This window comes from Crinia signifera, chromosome 3 (assembly GCF_055691185.1).
Source record: "Crinia signifera chromosome 3, ASM5569118v1, whole genome shotgun sequence".
NCBI lineage: Eukaryota > Metazoa > Chordata > Amphibia > Anura > Myobatrachidae > Crinia > Crinia signifera.
This window is the reverse complement of record NC_139219.1, coordinates 129,770,466-129,786,655: the sequence shown is the minus strand read 5'-3', so window position 1 is coordinate 129,786,655 and position 16,190 is coordinate 129,770,466. Positions and strand designations below refer to the sequence as shown.

Here is a 16,190-nt window from a genome sequence, read left to right as displayed (position 1 = left end):
TAACATTTTATTATTTTTTTGTTACATAAGCTAGTGCCACAAACTTCATTTCTTCCTTCCATTGTTTAACTGCAGATCCACAGGACAGAGCTGTCACAGTTTAAAATAAAAATACACTAGTGGGGTTTCCCTGTCCTGTTTCACGTGAAGAATGATATGTAATTCACCTATGTGATTATTAAAGGTCCCTGCAAGGAAATGCAGAGATCTGTCATTCCAGATGGTCTTGGGTCAATGTTCAACAGGGTTTCCCTTTGTGTAGTCTAAGAAGCATCCAATACTGTTAAGATTGCTTTCGTTTATTTTCATTGTTCCCATAAGTGGAGCCTCTGTCTATTTCAGTGACTCCAATCATCCGACGTACTGCAACAGAAACTGCAACAAGATTATTATAAATATAATGCAGGACATTATCAGAGAGAGTCAATCCTAAAGTATGTGTCAAGGTTATCTGATGCATCAGAAATAGATTAAATAAACTAGATAGATGTATATATAAGAAAATCAAGCAAAGCAATGCTGAAGTGTCCCTTTCATTTTTGGAGTCCAGAGAACTCTACTATATTATATCACAATAGTGAAATAAGTGCCCTTATTTATGACACAGATACATTTTGTGTAAGTAACCTGTATACATATAAAACACAAATTAAATAATTATCCAAAAGGATTTATTTTCAGTAAAAAGTCCTTAAAATCAATAATGCAAATAATCCTTTATTCAAACAGTCTCTTCTTGTTATTAAACAGTAGTCGTAATAGAAGATGTTCATGTAAGAAACAATAACCAACAGGTTTCGACTCATACGAGACTTGCAGTATTCAATGAGAAAAATTCTCCGTGTTTTATGGATAATTTTTGCTTTTTTCTCCTTGGACGGAGCATTTTGCTCTCCAAAAGTGAACCACCCTATTCAATGTGAAATATTCGCAGTCTTTCTAAGTGATTTTCGCCGTCTCTCTCCGTGTAGAAATTCTCCATCTTTTGATGGAGAGCTGGAATGTGAACTTTTAAACTAAAAGGTTTTTTTTTTTAATTTTGGTGTCAAAAAATCAGGGTTTTTTTTCTGTGAAGGGGCATGTTATTTTTATTCATGTGCTTATAGCACATGAATATATATTTAATTTAAAAAAATATATTTTGAAAATTTTTTTTTTTTTTTTACACAGTGCAGCCAGCAGGGGGCCGGAGCGCTCGAGCCTCTCATTAGATATTCATATATTCACTGCACCCGATCGTTAATATGCACGATCGGGTGCAGGGAATACTGGGTCCCCCGCTGGCTATAGGGGGGGGGCAGCTTGTGCTGCCTGGGTCCCGGGCAGCCCACCTCCCCCCCACATTCCTCTGGAGCAGCCAGGGAGACTTTAATCTCTCTGGCTGCTTCCGTCCTCCGGCTCCCTGAAAGCTCCCTGCCGCGGACGCTCGTCCGCTGCAGGGGTTAAGAATCGCCGCGAGTGGCGGCGAGTCTTAAATACATTGAATAGTGGGAGCAGGAGGCTCCGGAACAGGGAGAGTGCATGGCGAGAGAAAAAATCTCTCGCCATGCACAGAGAATTTTTTTCATTGAATACTGCCCAATCAGGGGTTAAACCTAAACGTGTAGGATACATATTTAAAATCAATAAAATTCACAAATCAATATTGATAACAATAATGACCATACCATAGTAATATCATAGTAATACAGGTTTTCATAAATGATAGGTTTTCAAAAAAATTATAGAAAAGGGGGATTGTACATATATAGAAGGCTAGAGAACGCAGTCTATTAAGTTAGCATATTGAGGATTAAGGTGTACATACCTTAAAGTTGGGTTATCTATAGTACCATGTCTCTATGGTAGTTCAAAACAATAATAAGAAGGGCCCCCATAGACGTCTCATATCAAAATATTTAGATTAAAAGGGCAATGTCTAAACCATTTCTTAACACTTTTTGTTTTTACTAATTTCACAAGGAAAAGCTTACATACCAAAATTGTTGAGCGATGATATAAAACGATGATATAAATGAAACTTCGGCACATCCATTTGGTGTGCTATTAATTGTGCTTAAATAATACCTAATACTACTAATAATACTTAAATAATGCCATTGAATAAGAAGGGGGTATGAGTATACAAAGGAACTCACAAATGTTTGTATATATATATATATATATTTTTTTTTTCCCTTGTTTGGATATCCCGTTCGGTTGATTAGCGTGGTCCATCTATGCATCCCTACCATTCTCACCCACCCCTGTATAGGTTATGGGTGCTGTTTAAGAATGTGGGCTTCACTATTGTTATTTGATGTGCCGCAGTGTACTAATGACGATACCGCCAGTGGAGCTGACAGTCACACATCTTCTTAATACCTGTCTGTTTACTTAACCCTTGTGCAGACACCGGTCATTCTTCCCTTCCCTTTGTTCACTCCCCTGTAGAAGTTGCGAGTCCTCAGCCCCCGCAAGCACCGCTTGACATCCCCAGACGCTACGTCAGGGATTTCCCATGACGCGTCCTAACACACCCCCAACTCTCCCAGCCGGAGCCGCGCGCACGACACGGGAGATGCTGACTGACAGCTCCGCTCCAGAAGGGGCGGATTTGGCGCCATATCTCAATTACCTGAACGTATTTAAACCCTATGGGGATGTGCAGTGTGTACCCCTGAGGAAGACTGGCATGCTGCCGGTCGAAACGGCCGTCGGGATTGCTGACAGGCTGATTGACTAACATGTCTGTTTGAAATACATTCTACTTCTTTCACCTTCAAACCGTGAGTGCTGGTCTTTATTTCCTTTCAAGGAGAAAAGTGCTGCTGTAAATTATTGTATGGACCCTGCACCACCTGTACTTATATAATCTTGTGTGCCACCTTGCTATAACAATTATTCTACAACCCCTATGAAGGTTGAGCACCAAATCGGAGGAACCCCTGCACGCAGTACATCTTTAACTGCCTGCATTTACCTAAATATTTCTTTTTCTAAAAACTTCACTATACTCCACTGTTTAAGTACTCTGCGACTGTATACAGTGAGTGAGCAAATCTATTGCAATCTAAATGTCTCAACAACCAGGACAGGATATCACGTCCACTCTCCAGTTCTCAGATGTGGACAAACAGAGAATACTCTTTGCGGACACAGACTCCCTGGCCTTTGACAAAGATAGCCCTGAGGAGGTCTACACAGACTTGCTCAAATTAAGCAAACGCGAAATTGAGCTCCAACTACATGGACTGACACTGTCACAATATCACAAGGAACAACTAATACCCCGTGGCTTCAGACTACGAAACCAACCCACGCTGGGCAGACACAACAACGACTTCTGCACCAGGTGGTGCAACATTTTAAATAAATGTTCGCAGGACCTCATGCTGCTCGTCATAGAGCAAACCAGCATAGACCTCACCAGTATTAAGGAGGAAATTGCTGAATTACACCAGACTGATCCCTACAGAGCGCTACAACAACCAGACTGTAATCTACTGAAGAAATTGGACATTGAACTAGTGAAGTACAAAGAGAATCTCCTGAAATTTAAAAAAAACAAGTACAAGCAAGTCAAGCTTGACTATAAAGAGAGTAAAGTATATACTTGGTACTCAAGGATTGACAATCGGAGACCACGTCCTAATTTCAGAAGAGGTGGCAGGAGACCAGCTACCTACTTTACGGACATAGACAGTCATTCACAAACGTCTGCAAGCGACTCGGATGCCCCTGGTGCCGCCGAACAAGGAACACAATTTCTAGCACGGTCAGACAGACAGAGACGTCCGCCAAAAAACCCGCTGTACCCACCCGCAGAGGTGGGCGAAAAAGGAAGAAAGCAGGACCGGCGAAACAACACTGCTCGGTAGTATTCAACTTGTCCAAACATATCCTAACCCCAGCAGAGGAATCCCTTCTTGGGAGAGGCCTATCATTTGTGCCTACCCTGCAACAGGACAATTTCGACTGGCAAGTTGATATGTGGAAATTGGGCAGACAATTGAGATTAAAAGACTTCTTTCAGCGTAACCCCATGCCACAAACTACAGCTCAACTAAGCACCAAGACCAGCACTCTAAAAAATCCCAGCTCTTTTGACCCACCTACTCAAAACTCTTCAGTGAACACTTTCTTGAGAGTACTGAAACGAGACACCTGTCCGTTTATCTTGAATCAAAAGATCTCCTACCGCAACTTATCTGCTGATGAACAACTAGCCATCAAAACCCTTAAGGACGACAAGGACCTTGTCATAAGAGCAGCAGACAAAGGAGGAGGAATAGTGTTGCTTGACTTCGAGTACTATGTCAAAGAAGCCACTAACCAGCTGTTACAAACTGACTGCTATCTTCCCCTGGATCACGACCCCACCTGGCGATATAAGAGGGAAATCGACAGCATAATCCAGCTGGGACTCTCCAATCGCTATATAAATAAAGAAACGGCTGACTTCCTGACCCAAAAACATCCGAAAATTCCCATCTTATACACTTTACCAAAAGTGCATAAGTCACTAACGGCACCACCTGGACGTCCAATCATCAGCGCCAGAGGCTCCTTATGCCAGCCACTCTCACAACTGGTGGACTACTGTCTCCAGCCAGTTGTTAGGAACACCTCCAGCTTTATCGAGGACACAACACATTTCCTGAGGAAACTTAGTCAAATTACCCATATCTTGCCAGGGACATTGTTGGTCACCCTAGATGTGGCAAGCCTATATACCAACATCCCCCATGTAGGGGGTATAGAAGCCTGCAAAACGGCAATCAGCAACAACCGGTCTTACACAGGCCTTCCAACCGAATACCTCACACTCCTAATGGATGTAATTTTGAATAAAAACTACTTTCTATTCCAAAACAGGTTCTACCTGCAAAAACAGGGCACAGCCATGGGGTCTAATATGGCCCCGGCATACGCCAACCTGTATATGGCAGCATACGAGGAGCAACATTTCTACAAAAATGCTAAATATTCAAAATACATCACATTTTACGTCCGATACATCGACGACTTGTTCTTATTATGGAGTGGAGGTGAGGCCAGACTACTGCAGTTCTTCGATCATCTCAACTCACTTGAGGGTACGATTAAATTCACCCTAAATCTAAGTGACAAGCAGATCAACTTCTTAGATGTAACTGTCAGCCTGGAAAACCATAGATTGTCCACACAAATTTATTCTAAATCAACGGACAAAAACACGCTACTGCATCAAGAGAGCTTCCATCCCACAGCACTCAAAAGGGGCCTCCCATATTCACAGATGGTGAGAGTCTGCAGGATAAATTCGGATCCTCACAGCCTTCCAGAAGCCCTTTCTGCAATGGGACAGCGCTTTAAAGATCGTGGCTATCATCAAGGTGATATCGATGAGGCCTATCAGAAAGCAATACAGCTCAAAAGAGATGACCTGCTCCAAACCAAAGAACAAACTAATGGCGATTTGGCTCGCCTAAATTTCTGCAGTACTTATACTGTGGCCTCCAAACATATCAAAGACAAAATTCTGGAACACTGGCATCTGATAGCCAGTGATCCCTTACTGACACCGGTGCTCGAGAAACCACCACGCTTTGCCTACAGAAGGGGTCCAAATCTAAAAGACATGTTGGTTGTCACAGATTTCGCGCATACAAAAACTCCTAATACAAACTGGCTATCCAAGAAGAATGGCATTTACAAATGTACAGGGTGCTCCAATTGCCCATTTCTGAAGACTGGAGACCGTTTCACCAACCCCAAAGACGGCAAAGTATACAAGATAAGGCACAAAATTGACTGCAACAGCAAGTTCATAATATATGCCTTGGTCTGCCCCTGCAATTTGGTCTATGTAGGCAAAACTACTAGGATGATAAAAGAAAGAATCAGCCAACACAGATCATCAATTAAAAAAAGCCTTTCAACTGATGCTGGTGACCTGGACCTGAAGTCTTTGCCGGTTGCCCGACATTTCAAAGAACTGCAACATAAAGTATGTGAACTAAAATGTTCACCCATTGATCATATACCACCACTTCATAGAGGTGGTGATAGAGACAAACTATTACTGCAAAGGGAATTACAATGGATCTATAGATTGAACTGCCTAGCACCCGAAGGACTGAACGAAGATTTCAAAATGGGATGCTTTATCTGAAACTATTCTACCAGTAAGACTCCCCACATCCGAAAGTGTTGACACCCGGTTGCCCCAAAAGTGTACAACATCACGTACGGTACCTGAGTGCACCATAACTTCCCAGCACCGCCGTGTGCTTGACATATATGAGTAACTTTCATTTTAGTGTTGACACCTTGTTGCCCCGAAAGTGTGCAACATTACGTACGGTACCTGAGTGCACCATAACCTTCTAGCACCGCCGTGTGCTTGACGTATATGAATAACTGTCACTTGAGTTGACATAGTGTGGCTTACACTACTGTGCCGTTCTCCACATACGGTACCTGCAGTGTACCTCCTATCTTGTAAGGAATCCTTAAACACTCAATACTGTATATATGCTTCTGATTTTGGGAGGTGCCTCCTCTATGTACTCTGGAAAGAATGTACCTCCTTTCTTGTAAGGTATCAAAAAACACAATACTGTATATATGCTTCTGGTTTTGGGTGTTGCATCCTCTATGTACTCTGGAAACAGACCGTCACTATATTGGTGGCAGAGCCAGACACTACCATACTTCGGAGGATACCCCCACTGTGCCGTCGCACTAGAGGGTTGCATCCTACTAACGGTATCTTAGTATACCCCATCAATTTTTTTTCCCTTGTTTGGATATCCCGTTCGGTTGATTAGCGTGGTCCATCTATGCATCCCTACCATTCTCACCCACCCCTGTATAGGTTATGGGTGCTGTTTAAGAATGTGGGCTTCACTATTGTTATTTGATGTGCCGCAGTGTACTAATGACGATACCGCCAGTGGAGCTGACAGTCACACATCTTCTTAATACCTGTCTGTTTACTTAACCCTTGTGCAGACACCGGTCATTCTTCCCTTCCCTTTGTTCACTCCCCTGTAGAAGTTGCGAGTCCTCAGCCCCCGCAAGCACCGCTTGACATCCCCAGACGCTACGTCAGGGATTTCCCATGACGCGTCCTAACACACCCCCAACTCTCCCAGCCGGAGCCGCGCGCACGACACGGGAGATGCTGACTGACAGCTCCGCTCCAGAAGGGGCGGATTTGGCGCCATATCTCAATTACCTGAACGTATTTAAACCCTATGGGGATGTGCAGTGTGTACCCCTGAGGAAGACTGGCATGCTGCCGGTCGAAACGGCCGTCGGGATTGCTGACAGGCTGATTGACTAACATGTCTGTTTGAAATACATTCTACTTCTTTCACCTTCAAACCGTATATATATATATATATAGAAGGAAGAAAGGACTGGCACTCCTGGGACTTGTGAAAAAAAAAATTGTATTCAGCAAATAACAACCAACGTTTCGGGGCAGATGCCCCTTTGTCAAGGTGTAGGTGACCTACACCTTGACAAAGGGGCATCTGCCCCGAAACGTTGGTTGTTATTTGCTGAATACAAAAAAAATTTCACAAGTCCCAGGAGTGCCAGTCCTTTCTTCCTTCTATCGTCCATCCATTTGAACGGGCACCCGGGCAGTTGATCAGGAGGGGTGAGTGCTAGGCCGCAACCCAGATATATATATATATATATATATATATATATAGATATATATATCTATATATATATATATATATATATATCTATATATATATATATATATATAGATATATATATATATATATATATAGATATATATAGATATATATAGATATATATCTATATATAGAGCTGTTGTGGCAGGCCGGCACTTGTATTGCTGTAGAGGGAATCTTGCCCGGTGCTCCCCGTAAATGAACTGCCTGTTATGGCAGCGCTTGCATATCTTGGTGGTAGCGGTGGCAACGTTGAAGCACCTTGGGGCATCCATTGTTTTATTTCTAAGTCCGAGAGTGCCACCGCTACCACCAAGATATATATATATATATATATATATATATATATATATTTTGTAGAACCAGCACACACAAATTTCAAATATCAGCAGCTGGGGTGCCAACTTAGGCTTGTAGTCCTAGGGGTACAGCCAAATATAGAGTCCAATATAAAGAGCACTCACCAGTCTTCCAATTTCAATGCCAATAAAAGTTTAATACATCACCAGGTTTTCAAAGCAGAATGTCGACGTTTCGAGCCACTGCGGGCCCTTTGTCAAGACAAGTGATGGATGTGTCACAGCCCCAGAAGTACATACCACCATATCCATTTACACTGTATATATACACACCAGAGGCCGGAAGTGCCCACCAATCACCAATTATCTAATTATGTACCTATAGTACAAGTTCTACCACTGTATACCACCTCCCTTATACTAATAACTATGTGCCGTTTAATAAGCATAATCATCTGTTACTCACCCAGCGTTTGTTGTAATGCATCGTCAGGTAGCGCTACATAAGGGTAATCACCGGCGTGCGTTCCACTGCTTTGGAACGCACACACCGGAAGGCGCTGTTCGCGCTTCAACACTGCGCGTCATCTCTCAGTGACGCGCAGCAAAACATAGCGTGTGCTACGTCTGTAATCCCCCGGGTAGCGGCATCATAATCCTATAGTTCCTACCGCCTTATATATACCACTAGTCGATCCGGCACAGCCACAAACTTTAGCTATATCCAGCGGGTGCCCGCATGCCGCTAGATGCGTAACATACAGAGACCAATAATGCAGCACTCCAGCTTCAGTGAAAAAATCTTCTTCAAATGTGAACAGCAAGGAACGTTTCAACAACAACCGTGTTTTATCATATCCCTAAAGTTCATAAGAACAAGGAGTCACAGCCAGAAAGACTCATAGTGTCAGGAGTTAATTCATTAATTTATAATCTGTCGCATTTCCTCGATCTCAAACTTCAGGAATACGTCAAAATACAACATTCTTACCTGAAAAATTCAACCCACATACTTAGAGAAATCCTCAAAATATAAAGAACGATTGTTCCTCTTGAAGAGTGTTTACTTCATACTTAACCACAATTATTTCAAGTTCAACGGAACCTACTCTGTTCAGTTACAGGGGATGACCATGGATGATTGGGATAAAAATATGTGGTATGAGGGGGAAGGTTTCAAATCCACTTATATAATATTTTATAAATGATACAATGATGATTTGATCATTGTATGGGATGGTGACCAGCAGAGTCTTCAGCAATTTATCATGCATATTCAAACTAATGATTACAACTTCAAATTTACCTATAAGCAACATGAGATGGAGATTGACTATTTGGATATTGTCTTAACTGTGGAGCCTGAAAACAAAATCCAAACGCAGAATTTCTTTAAAGAAACAGATGTTAACAGATACATTCCTTCAAATAGCTGTCATCTATCACTGTGGTAGAAATGTCCCCTTTGCCCAATTTGTTCGTATTAGAATGAACTGTAGCAACTTAGAAACTTATTGGGAGCAATCGTCCCTACTTGTACTCTGATTCATTGAAGGAGGATATGATAAAAAGCAAATAACCCAAGATCAACTAAAAGCCTCTACTCTGAACAGACTGGATCTATTGAAAAAGAAGACAAAACCAACTTCTATAAAGCTTAAACCATATATAACTCAATTCTGTCAAGAAAGCAACGCCATTAAGAAATGCCTTGAACGTCAATGGCACCTTCTACTAAAGTATCCCATATTGGGATCACATCTACCTAACAAACCTTTTGTGGTGATAAGGGCTCCTAATTTAAAAAAAAAAAACATCTTGACCCTTAGCAAATTAAAATCTAAAAAAAAAAAAATGGACCAATAATCGGTTAATTTTTTTTCATACATCAAATGTATTTATTGCAAGTACATTGATAAAAATGGCCCAACATACCTAAAGAATTAAAAAAGGCACTACTTTTGGATGGTATTATTACATGTAACTCCACTTACGTGACCTATAAGGTTGAATGTACAGTAGTTGCTGTTTGATTTATATTGGGAAGACAAATAGATGTGTAAAACTAAGATTTTTCTGCAAAATATTAAAATAATATCCAGGTTCACATTCTTCCCAACAAAGCACCATTCTGATGTTAAAGATCTCAAATTTACAGGTCTGGAACATATCAAGGAAGATACTATTTGTATATAGACTTCATGTTGTCTTTCTGGATCTATTCCCTTAACACTATTGTCCATATAGGCGTTAATGAGAACATACAGTTGGAGCACCTGTCAACTTTGTTCCTTAGGTCGTGGCTCACCTGGCTATCCTATTGTTCTCAGCAGCAATACAATACATAGAACAATACAGTAGGGGATTATTATAGTGATCCTATTACTCACTTAATCCAATTAACAGGCTAAATGACGAGGGCTCCATCTGTATACATTGCATCTTCATTTAACTTCAAATAGATATATGAACATATAATTCAGGTCAATTTGGTTCACATGGGCACTAGCATTCTTAATACTTGTTGGAGATACTTGTTAAACAATTAGTCTCTTAGTCATTGACCCTCTCTTTGTGTAAAACATTTTTAAAGTAGTATTAATTATGGCTAGTCTGCTCTGCTATAACTATCAAAAATGATTAGATTGGTTCATCCGTTATTATAAAGTGTATGTTTTTTTTTTATGTTGTACAATATGTAAAACTGTGGCTAACGGTATACAAATTATAGTCCCCTGTACATAAACTACCCAATTTGAGAACAATGGAGGTGCGTTCCTCAGCGATTATCAGGTGGAACGCAAGCTCCCAACTCACTAGCACCGTTAACACTTTCGACAATATGGAGGTGCCTTCCACCGACAAAAGATAGTGGAACGCAAACCCCAAGGTGTACGCACAGCTGAATAGAGTTCGGGGAGGGGGGGCGGATCTCCGGCTGACCAATGGACAGCCTTTATACATTGGGGGGACCCTATTAGCACCACTATACCACCAATGATTATTATCAACATTACTTTATATATTATATGATCCACATGCATTGTATATGAGAAACAAAGACCCTTCACTGCATTATGGGGCGTTTCCACTAATTATAAATTTACAGCAATTCACATTAATATTGCTCAATTAGATCGTAATATAGTGTTCACTAGAATAATTAAATGACACTATTAAGTATTAGGTTTTTGTTTATTTGGGTTAAACCATTTATTAGAAATATATTTATAATTGCACTAACAGGAAGTGATGTAAACCATGGACACTTTAAAAGAGAGCACCATGCAACCACGCTCACACTTGCATGTTGTCAATCCAGAGGAAAGGTTTTTACTGATCTCTACACTGGTATGGAAAAATGTACTTTGAACTCACTTTATCATTTGTATGATGGCCAAGGTTGGGACTGAAAGAATATTTGTAATCAATAGTCACTTCTTATTGATGTTAATGAGTTTGCATGCTAAAATATACTTTAGTCTTCTCACTACTGAAGATTTAACCCTGTGTATATATATATATATATATATATATATATATATATATATATATATATATACATACACATACACGGGTATCGGGAACGGCGGCACTCGAAATGAAATACACCAGGTTCGTGTTGGCTTCCAACATGAGCCTGGTGTATTTCATTTTGAATGCTGCTGTTCCCGATACCCATGTATATTGTCAGCTTCCCTGACTGCTGGAGGGCACCGATTCATTCCACAAAGACATCATTAGTGATCCACTTGGAGTGCCACCCCAACAGAAACATGTATGTATATATATATATATATATATATATATATATATATATATATATATATATATATATATAGACAGTCTGTATGGATCGGCCTCTCCACAAGTAATTAACGGCCAGCGTGCCTTTGCAGAATTCAAGATACTTACATATATGCCCCAGGACCGGAAACCGATCCACGTGCTGCTCCGTCCGGCGCTCGCTCGCCTCCGCCCAGTACTTCCTGGATGGTTGGTCATGTGGTGTGGCCTGAACGGCTGACGTCACACGTATTTCCCTTGGAAGTGTCCATTGCTAGGAGACTGCAGCATCAGGCTTACACAGGTGAAGGAGTGGTAGCAGGGTACAAACACCTAAAATCAAAACACCAATTGTCATGTTAATCACATAGGTGCTAATACCGGAAACAAAAGTGAAAGATAAGAGAAGCCAAAGAAGAGAAAAATAGATAAGAAAAGAAGAGAAAAAGTGTACAAGCAATAACATTAATAACCAATGGAGTAGATGTACACAGAAAGTCAATCATTATAGAAACATGTTGAACGATAATTGTTTATTTCATCCTCTGGGATTTACTGTATGCAACTTGAAGATCCATTGGGTCTCAAGTTGTAAGAGGCGTTTGCCTCTAGCTCCACCTTGCAAGTCAGCTGGAACGTGGTCAATTATGACATACTGCAGACTGGCCAAATTGTGCTTAGCAACAACAAGGTGCTTAGCTACCGGCTAATCAATAGGTTTATTTGAAAAAGCTGCATGTATGGCTGTCCGGTGTAAGACAATGCGCTCTTTAAATGTTCTAATAGTTTTTCCCACATATACTAGACCGCAGGGACACGTAATCAGATACACTACGCGAGTAGTGGAACATGTCAGAATATGCTTAATAAGGGGTTCTGTGTCCAGTATGTGGATGATTGAAGAATTTACTAGATATCATGGAGCTGCATGTGGTACAGCCCACCCAGCGATAGCAACCAGCTGGTTTCCTTTGGGTGCCAGGGGGGTGTCGGGTGAAAATCTTCAATTTTTTGAGATCTTTGTTTTGTTGGACTACTGGCCACAGTGATTTCATGGTTTGATGGATATCATTATCTGCTGTGTTATAGGACCTAACCCAGCCCATGGTGTCTTTTGTGAATTCATCACAACTCCTTTTCTTCAACGCTTCATCTCTAGAGATCTGGTCTACTTTTCTTCTAGCTGTATTCAGCGTTGTTTTTTTTTATATTTAGTGTTGTTTTTAAGTAACCTCTCATTTGGAATTTGAGTTGCATCTTATCCAGATCCTCGTGTAATATGCTATCGGAACTAGCGATTCCTTTTACTCTTAACTGTGAAAAGGGTAATCCTCTTTTTAGAGCTGGTGGATGATGGCTTTGGGCCAGAAGTAATGTATTCTGATCAGTCTTTTTTGAGAAAATAGATGTAGAGAGTTTCCCTTCACATACCGAAATACAGACATCTAGGTAATTAACTGTGCTTTGACTCTTTGAATACGTAAATTTAATGGGGCAGTCCATGTTGTTTATATGGTCAATAGCAGTCACAAAGTCAATTTCGGTCCCTGTCCAAAAAAGAAGCACATCGTCTATATAAAGTGTGAAAAATAACAGTCTATCTGCTAGAGTGCTGTCCAAAAAGAGTTATTTTTCAATGGCTGTCATAAATGCGTTAGCATATGAATGTGCTACTGGAGAGCCCATGGCACACCCAGAGTATTGCTGAAAGTACTGTTTTTTGAACAGGAAGAAGTTCCGGTGAAGGATGAGATGGAGCAAGGTGACAAATAATTTGATCGGAGGCCCTAGGTAAGTAGTATCAGCTTTGAACAATTTTTTGGTGGCCGCAATACCCTCTTTAAGGGGGATACTAGTATATAGGCTACAGATATCAAGGTAGCTCATCGAAGATTTTCAGTTTGTTCAAAAGAGCTGTAATGTCTTGGAGATAGGTCGGGGTTTTCTGCACAGCAGGTTGTAAAAAGAAATCTAGAAAAGTTAAAACATTGCTATACAGAGAATTGCGAGCAGAGATAATCGACCGTCCTATGGGTGACATCAAGTTCTTGTGAATCTTTGGAAGGCAATACAGCAGGAGGCACCCGGGGGCCTCTACCATAAGCCAATCTCTGACAATCGAAGGTAATGCATTGGAGGTCACAGCCTCATTCAATATTGCATCCAATTCAGTTGTAGGATCCTGGGCCAATACTTGATAAGTATCAGAATTAAGTTGGGAGTAAACTTCGGTTTTATAGTCGTTGATATCCCAAATAACTATACCTCCCCCTTTGTGTGCGGGGAGGATCATGATGTCATCGTATGATCTCAGGTTCGGCATGATTGTCCATTCCTCTTTAGAAAGTTTAGAGAACTTTTGAGAGTTTTATTTTCCACTTGAAGATGGTTAACTTTGGCTTTGAGGATTCAACCAAAACTCTGAATCGTTGAGTTGTGAGATGGTGGATCAAATTTAGACTTCTTCTTCAAGCCATCATAGATAGATGGAGGTTTTGTAGTAATCGTTGTGTCCTCCCAGCTAAAAAAGTCTTTAAGGCAAAGATTTCGATTCAATCTGTAAGTCTCAATTTTCCAATTGAAAGGATTAAACTTGTTGGTAGGAACAAATGTTTGTTCAGCACGGTGGTCTCAGCGGTGGATAGTTGTCGGTTCAAAATATTAAATGTTAGGTTCTCTTGCCGCGAGCAAGATTTTGCAATGCGATGACCTTGTCCATCTCGCCTGGGAGGTCTTTGTCTTTTTCTCTCACCGCTCTGGTTCTGACTCCTGTTGGTGGGCACTGGGAGTTTTTTAAACCAATGCTTATTTGCCTGTATTACCGGCTGATGATGCTGTTGCTGGATGTCTCAGAATCAGTTGTAGTGCTGGTGTCTCCTGAACCGTTTTTCTTTGTTTTGAGGTCTGTATGGGCCTGATAGCCACCTATAAACACATTGTTCAGTATAATCGCGATTAACACGATTACATTTATTTTTCTTAAAAGCAATGAGGTCTTTTTTGAAGGTCGCAAGCTGTGTGGTTAATTTAGTCACCCAATCTTGCTCAGAGTCGTTTGTCAGTTTCTGGATAAGTTCCATTTCTTTAGCAGATTCATTTATCACTAGAGTTATCAAGTTATAAATTATTCAAAATTGCACACCATTTCCTGCAGTAGTCGCTATTATAGCATCCGATTGTTGGGGTGTTCCTTATTCGAAGTCCCCTTATTCGAATATCCTGACATGTTCCACTACTCACGTCGTGTATCTGATTACGTGTCCCTGCGGTCTAGGATATGTGGGAAAAACTATTAGAACGTTTAAAGAGTGCATTGCCATACACCGGACAGTCATACATGTAGCTTTGTCAAATAAACCTATTGATTAACCGGTAGCTAAGCACTTTGTTGTTGCTAAGCACAATTTGGCCAGTCTGCAGTATGTCATAATTGACCACGTTTCAGCCGACCTGCAAGGTGGAGATAGCGGCAAACGCCTCTTACAACTTGAGACCCAATGGATCTTCAAGTTGGACACAGTAAATCCAAGAGGATTAAATGAACAATTATTGTTCAACATGTTTCTATAATGATTAACTTTCTGTGTCCATCTACTCCATTGGTTATTAATGTTATTGCTTGTATGCTTTTTGTCTTCTTTCCTTATCTAGTTTTCTCTTCTTTGGCTTCTCTTATCTTTCACTTTTGTTTCTGATAATAGCACCCATGTGAGTAACATGACAATTGGTGTTTTGACTTTAGGTGTTTGTACCCCGCTACCACTCTGTCCCCTGTGTACGCCTGACGCTGCAGTCTCCTAGCAATGGATGCTTCCAAGGGTATTGCGTGTGACGTCAGCCGTCCAGGCCGCACCACGTGACCAACCAACCAGGAAGTACCGTGCGGAGGCGAGCAAGCACCGGGCGGAGCAGCGTGGGGATCGGTTCCGGTCCAGGGACATATATGTAAGTATCTTTGTACATATCTGTGTTCTCACCTTGACAACGGATTAAACTCTGAAAAGTTGGTACACCACGTGTCCATACCTCCCAACATGACCCTCTCCAGGAGGGACAAAATGCTCTGTTTCTGGACTTCCCTCTGAATTAATAACTGCCATCACCTGTGTTAAAGCACCTTTCTTATCAATTAACCTGTGTGAAGCAGGTGATGGCAATCATATATTAAGAGGGAAGTCCAGGAAAAGAGCATTCTGTCCCTCCTGGAGAGGGTCATGTTGGAAGGTATGCGTGTCTGCTGTTTTTGTGCAAGCCTGAGAGTGCCACTATCCTCCCATGCCTATTTATCTTTTTGAGTGCAGCACCCCGGCATCTACTCTTCTTTATTGGAGTGCTGTTCTTCGTATATATATATATATATATATATATATATATATATGCAAAGAAATCAAAGAAGAGACGCACCAATGAGCATATATTCAACGTACAT

The 16,190-nt window shown here is 41.0% G+C and overlaps 1 protein-coding gene across 1 annotated transcript in view; it reads right to left on the bottom strand.

The window, feature by feature from the left end:
• Positions 1–16,190, bottom strand: part of AGPAT4 (1-acylglycerol-3-phosphate O-acyltransferase 4) — a 205,190-nt gene continuing 189,000 nt past the window's right edge. Inside the window, exon 9 of the mRNA XM_083176500.1 lies at positions 1–375. Coding sequence (XP_083032626.1) covers positions 284–375 — 92 coding nt within the window. The 3' untranslated portion in view covers positions 1–283. The remainder of the gene's footprint in view (positions 376–16,190) is intronic.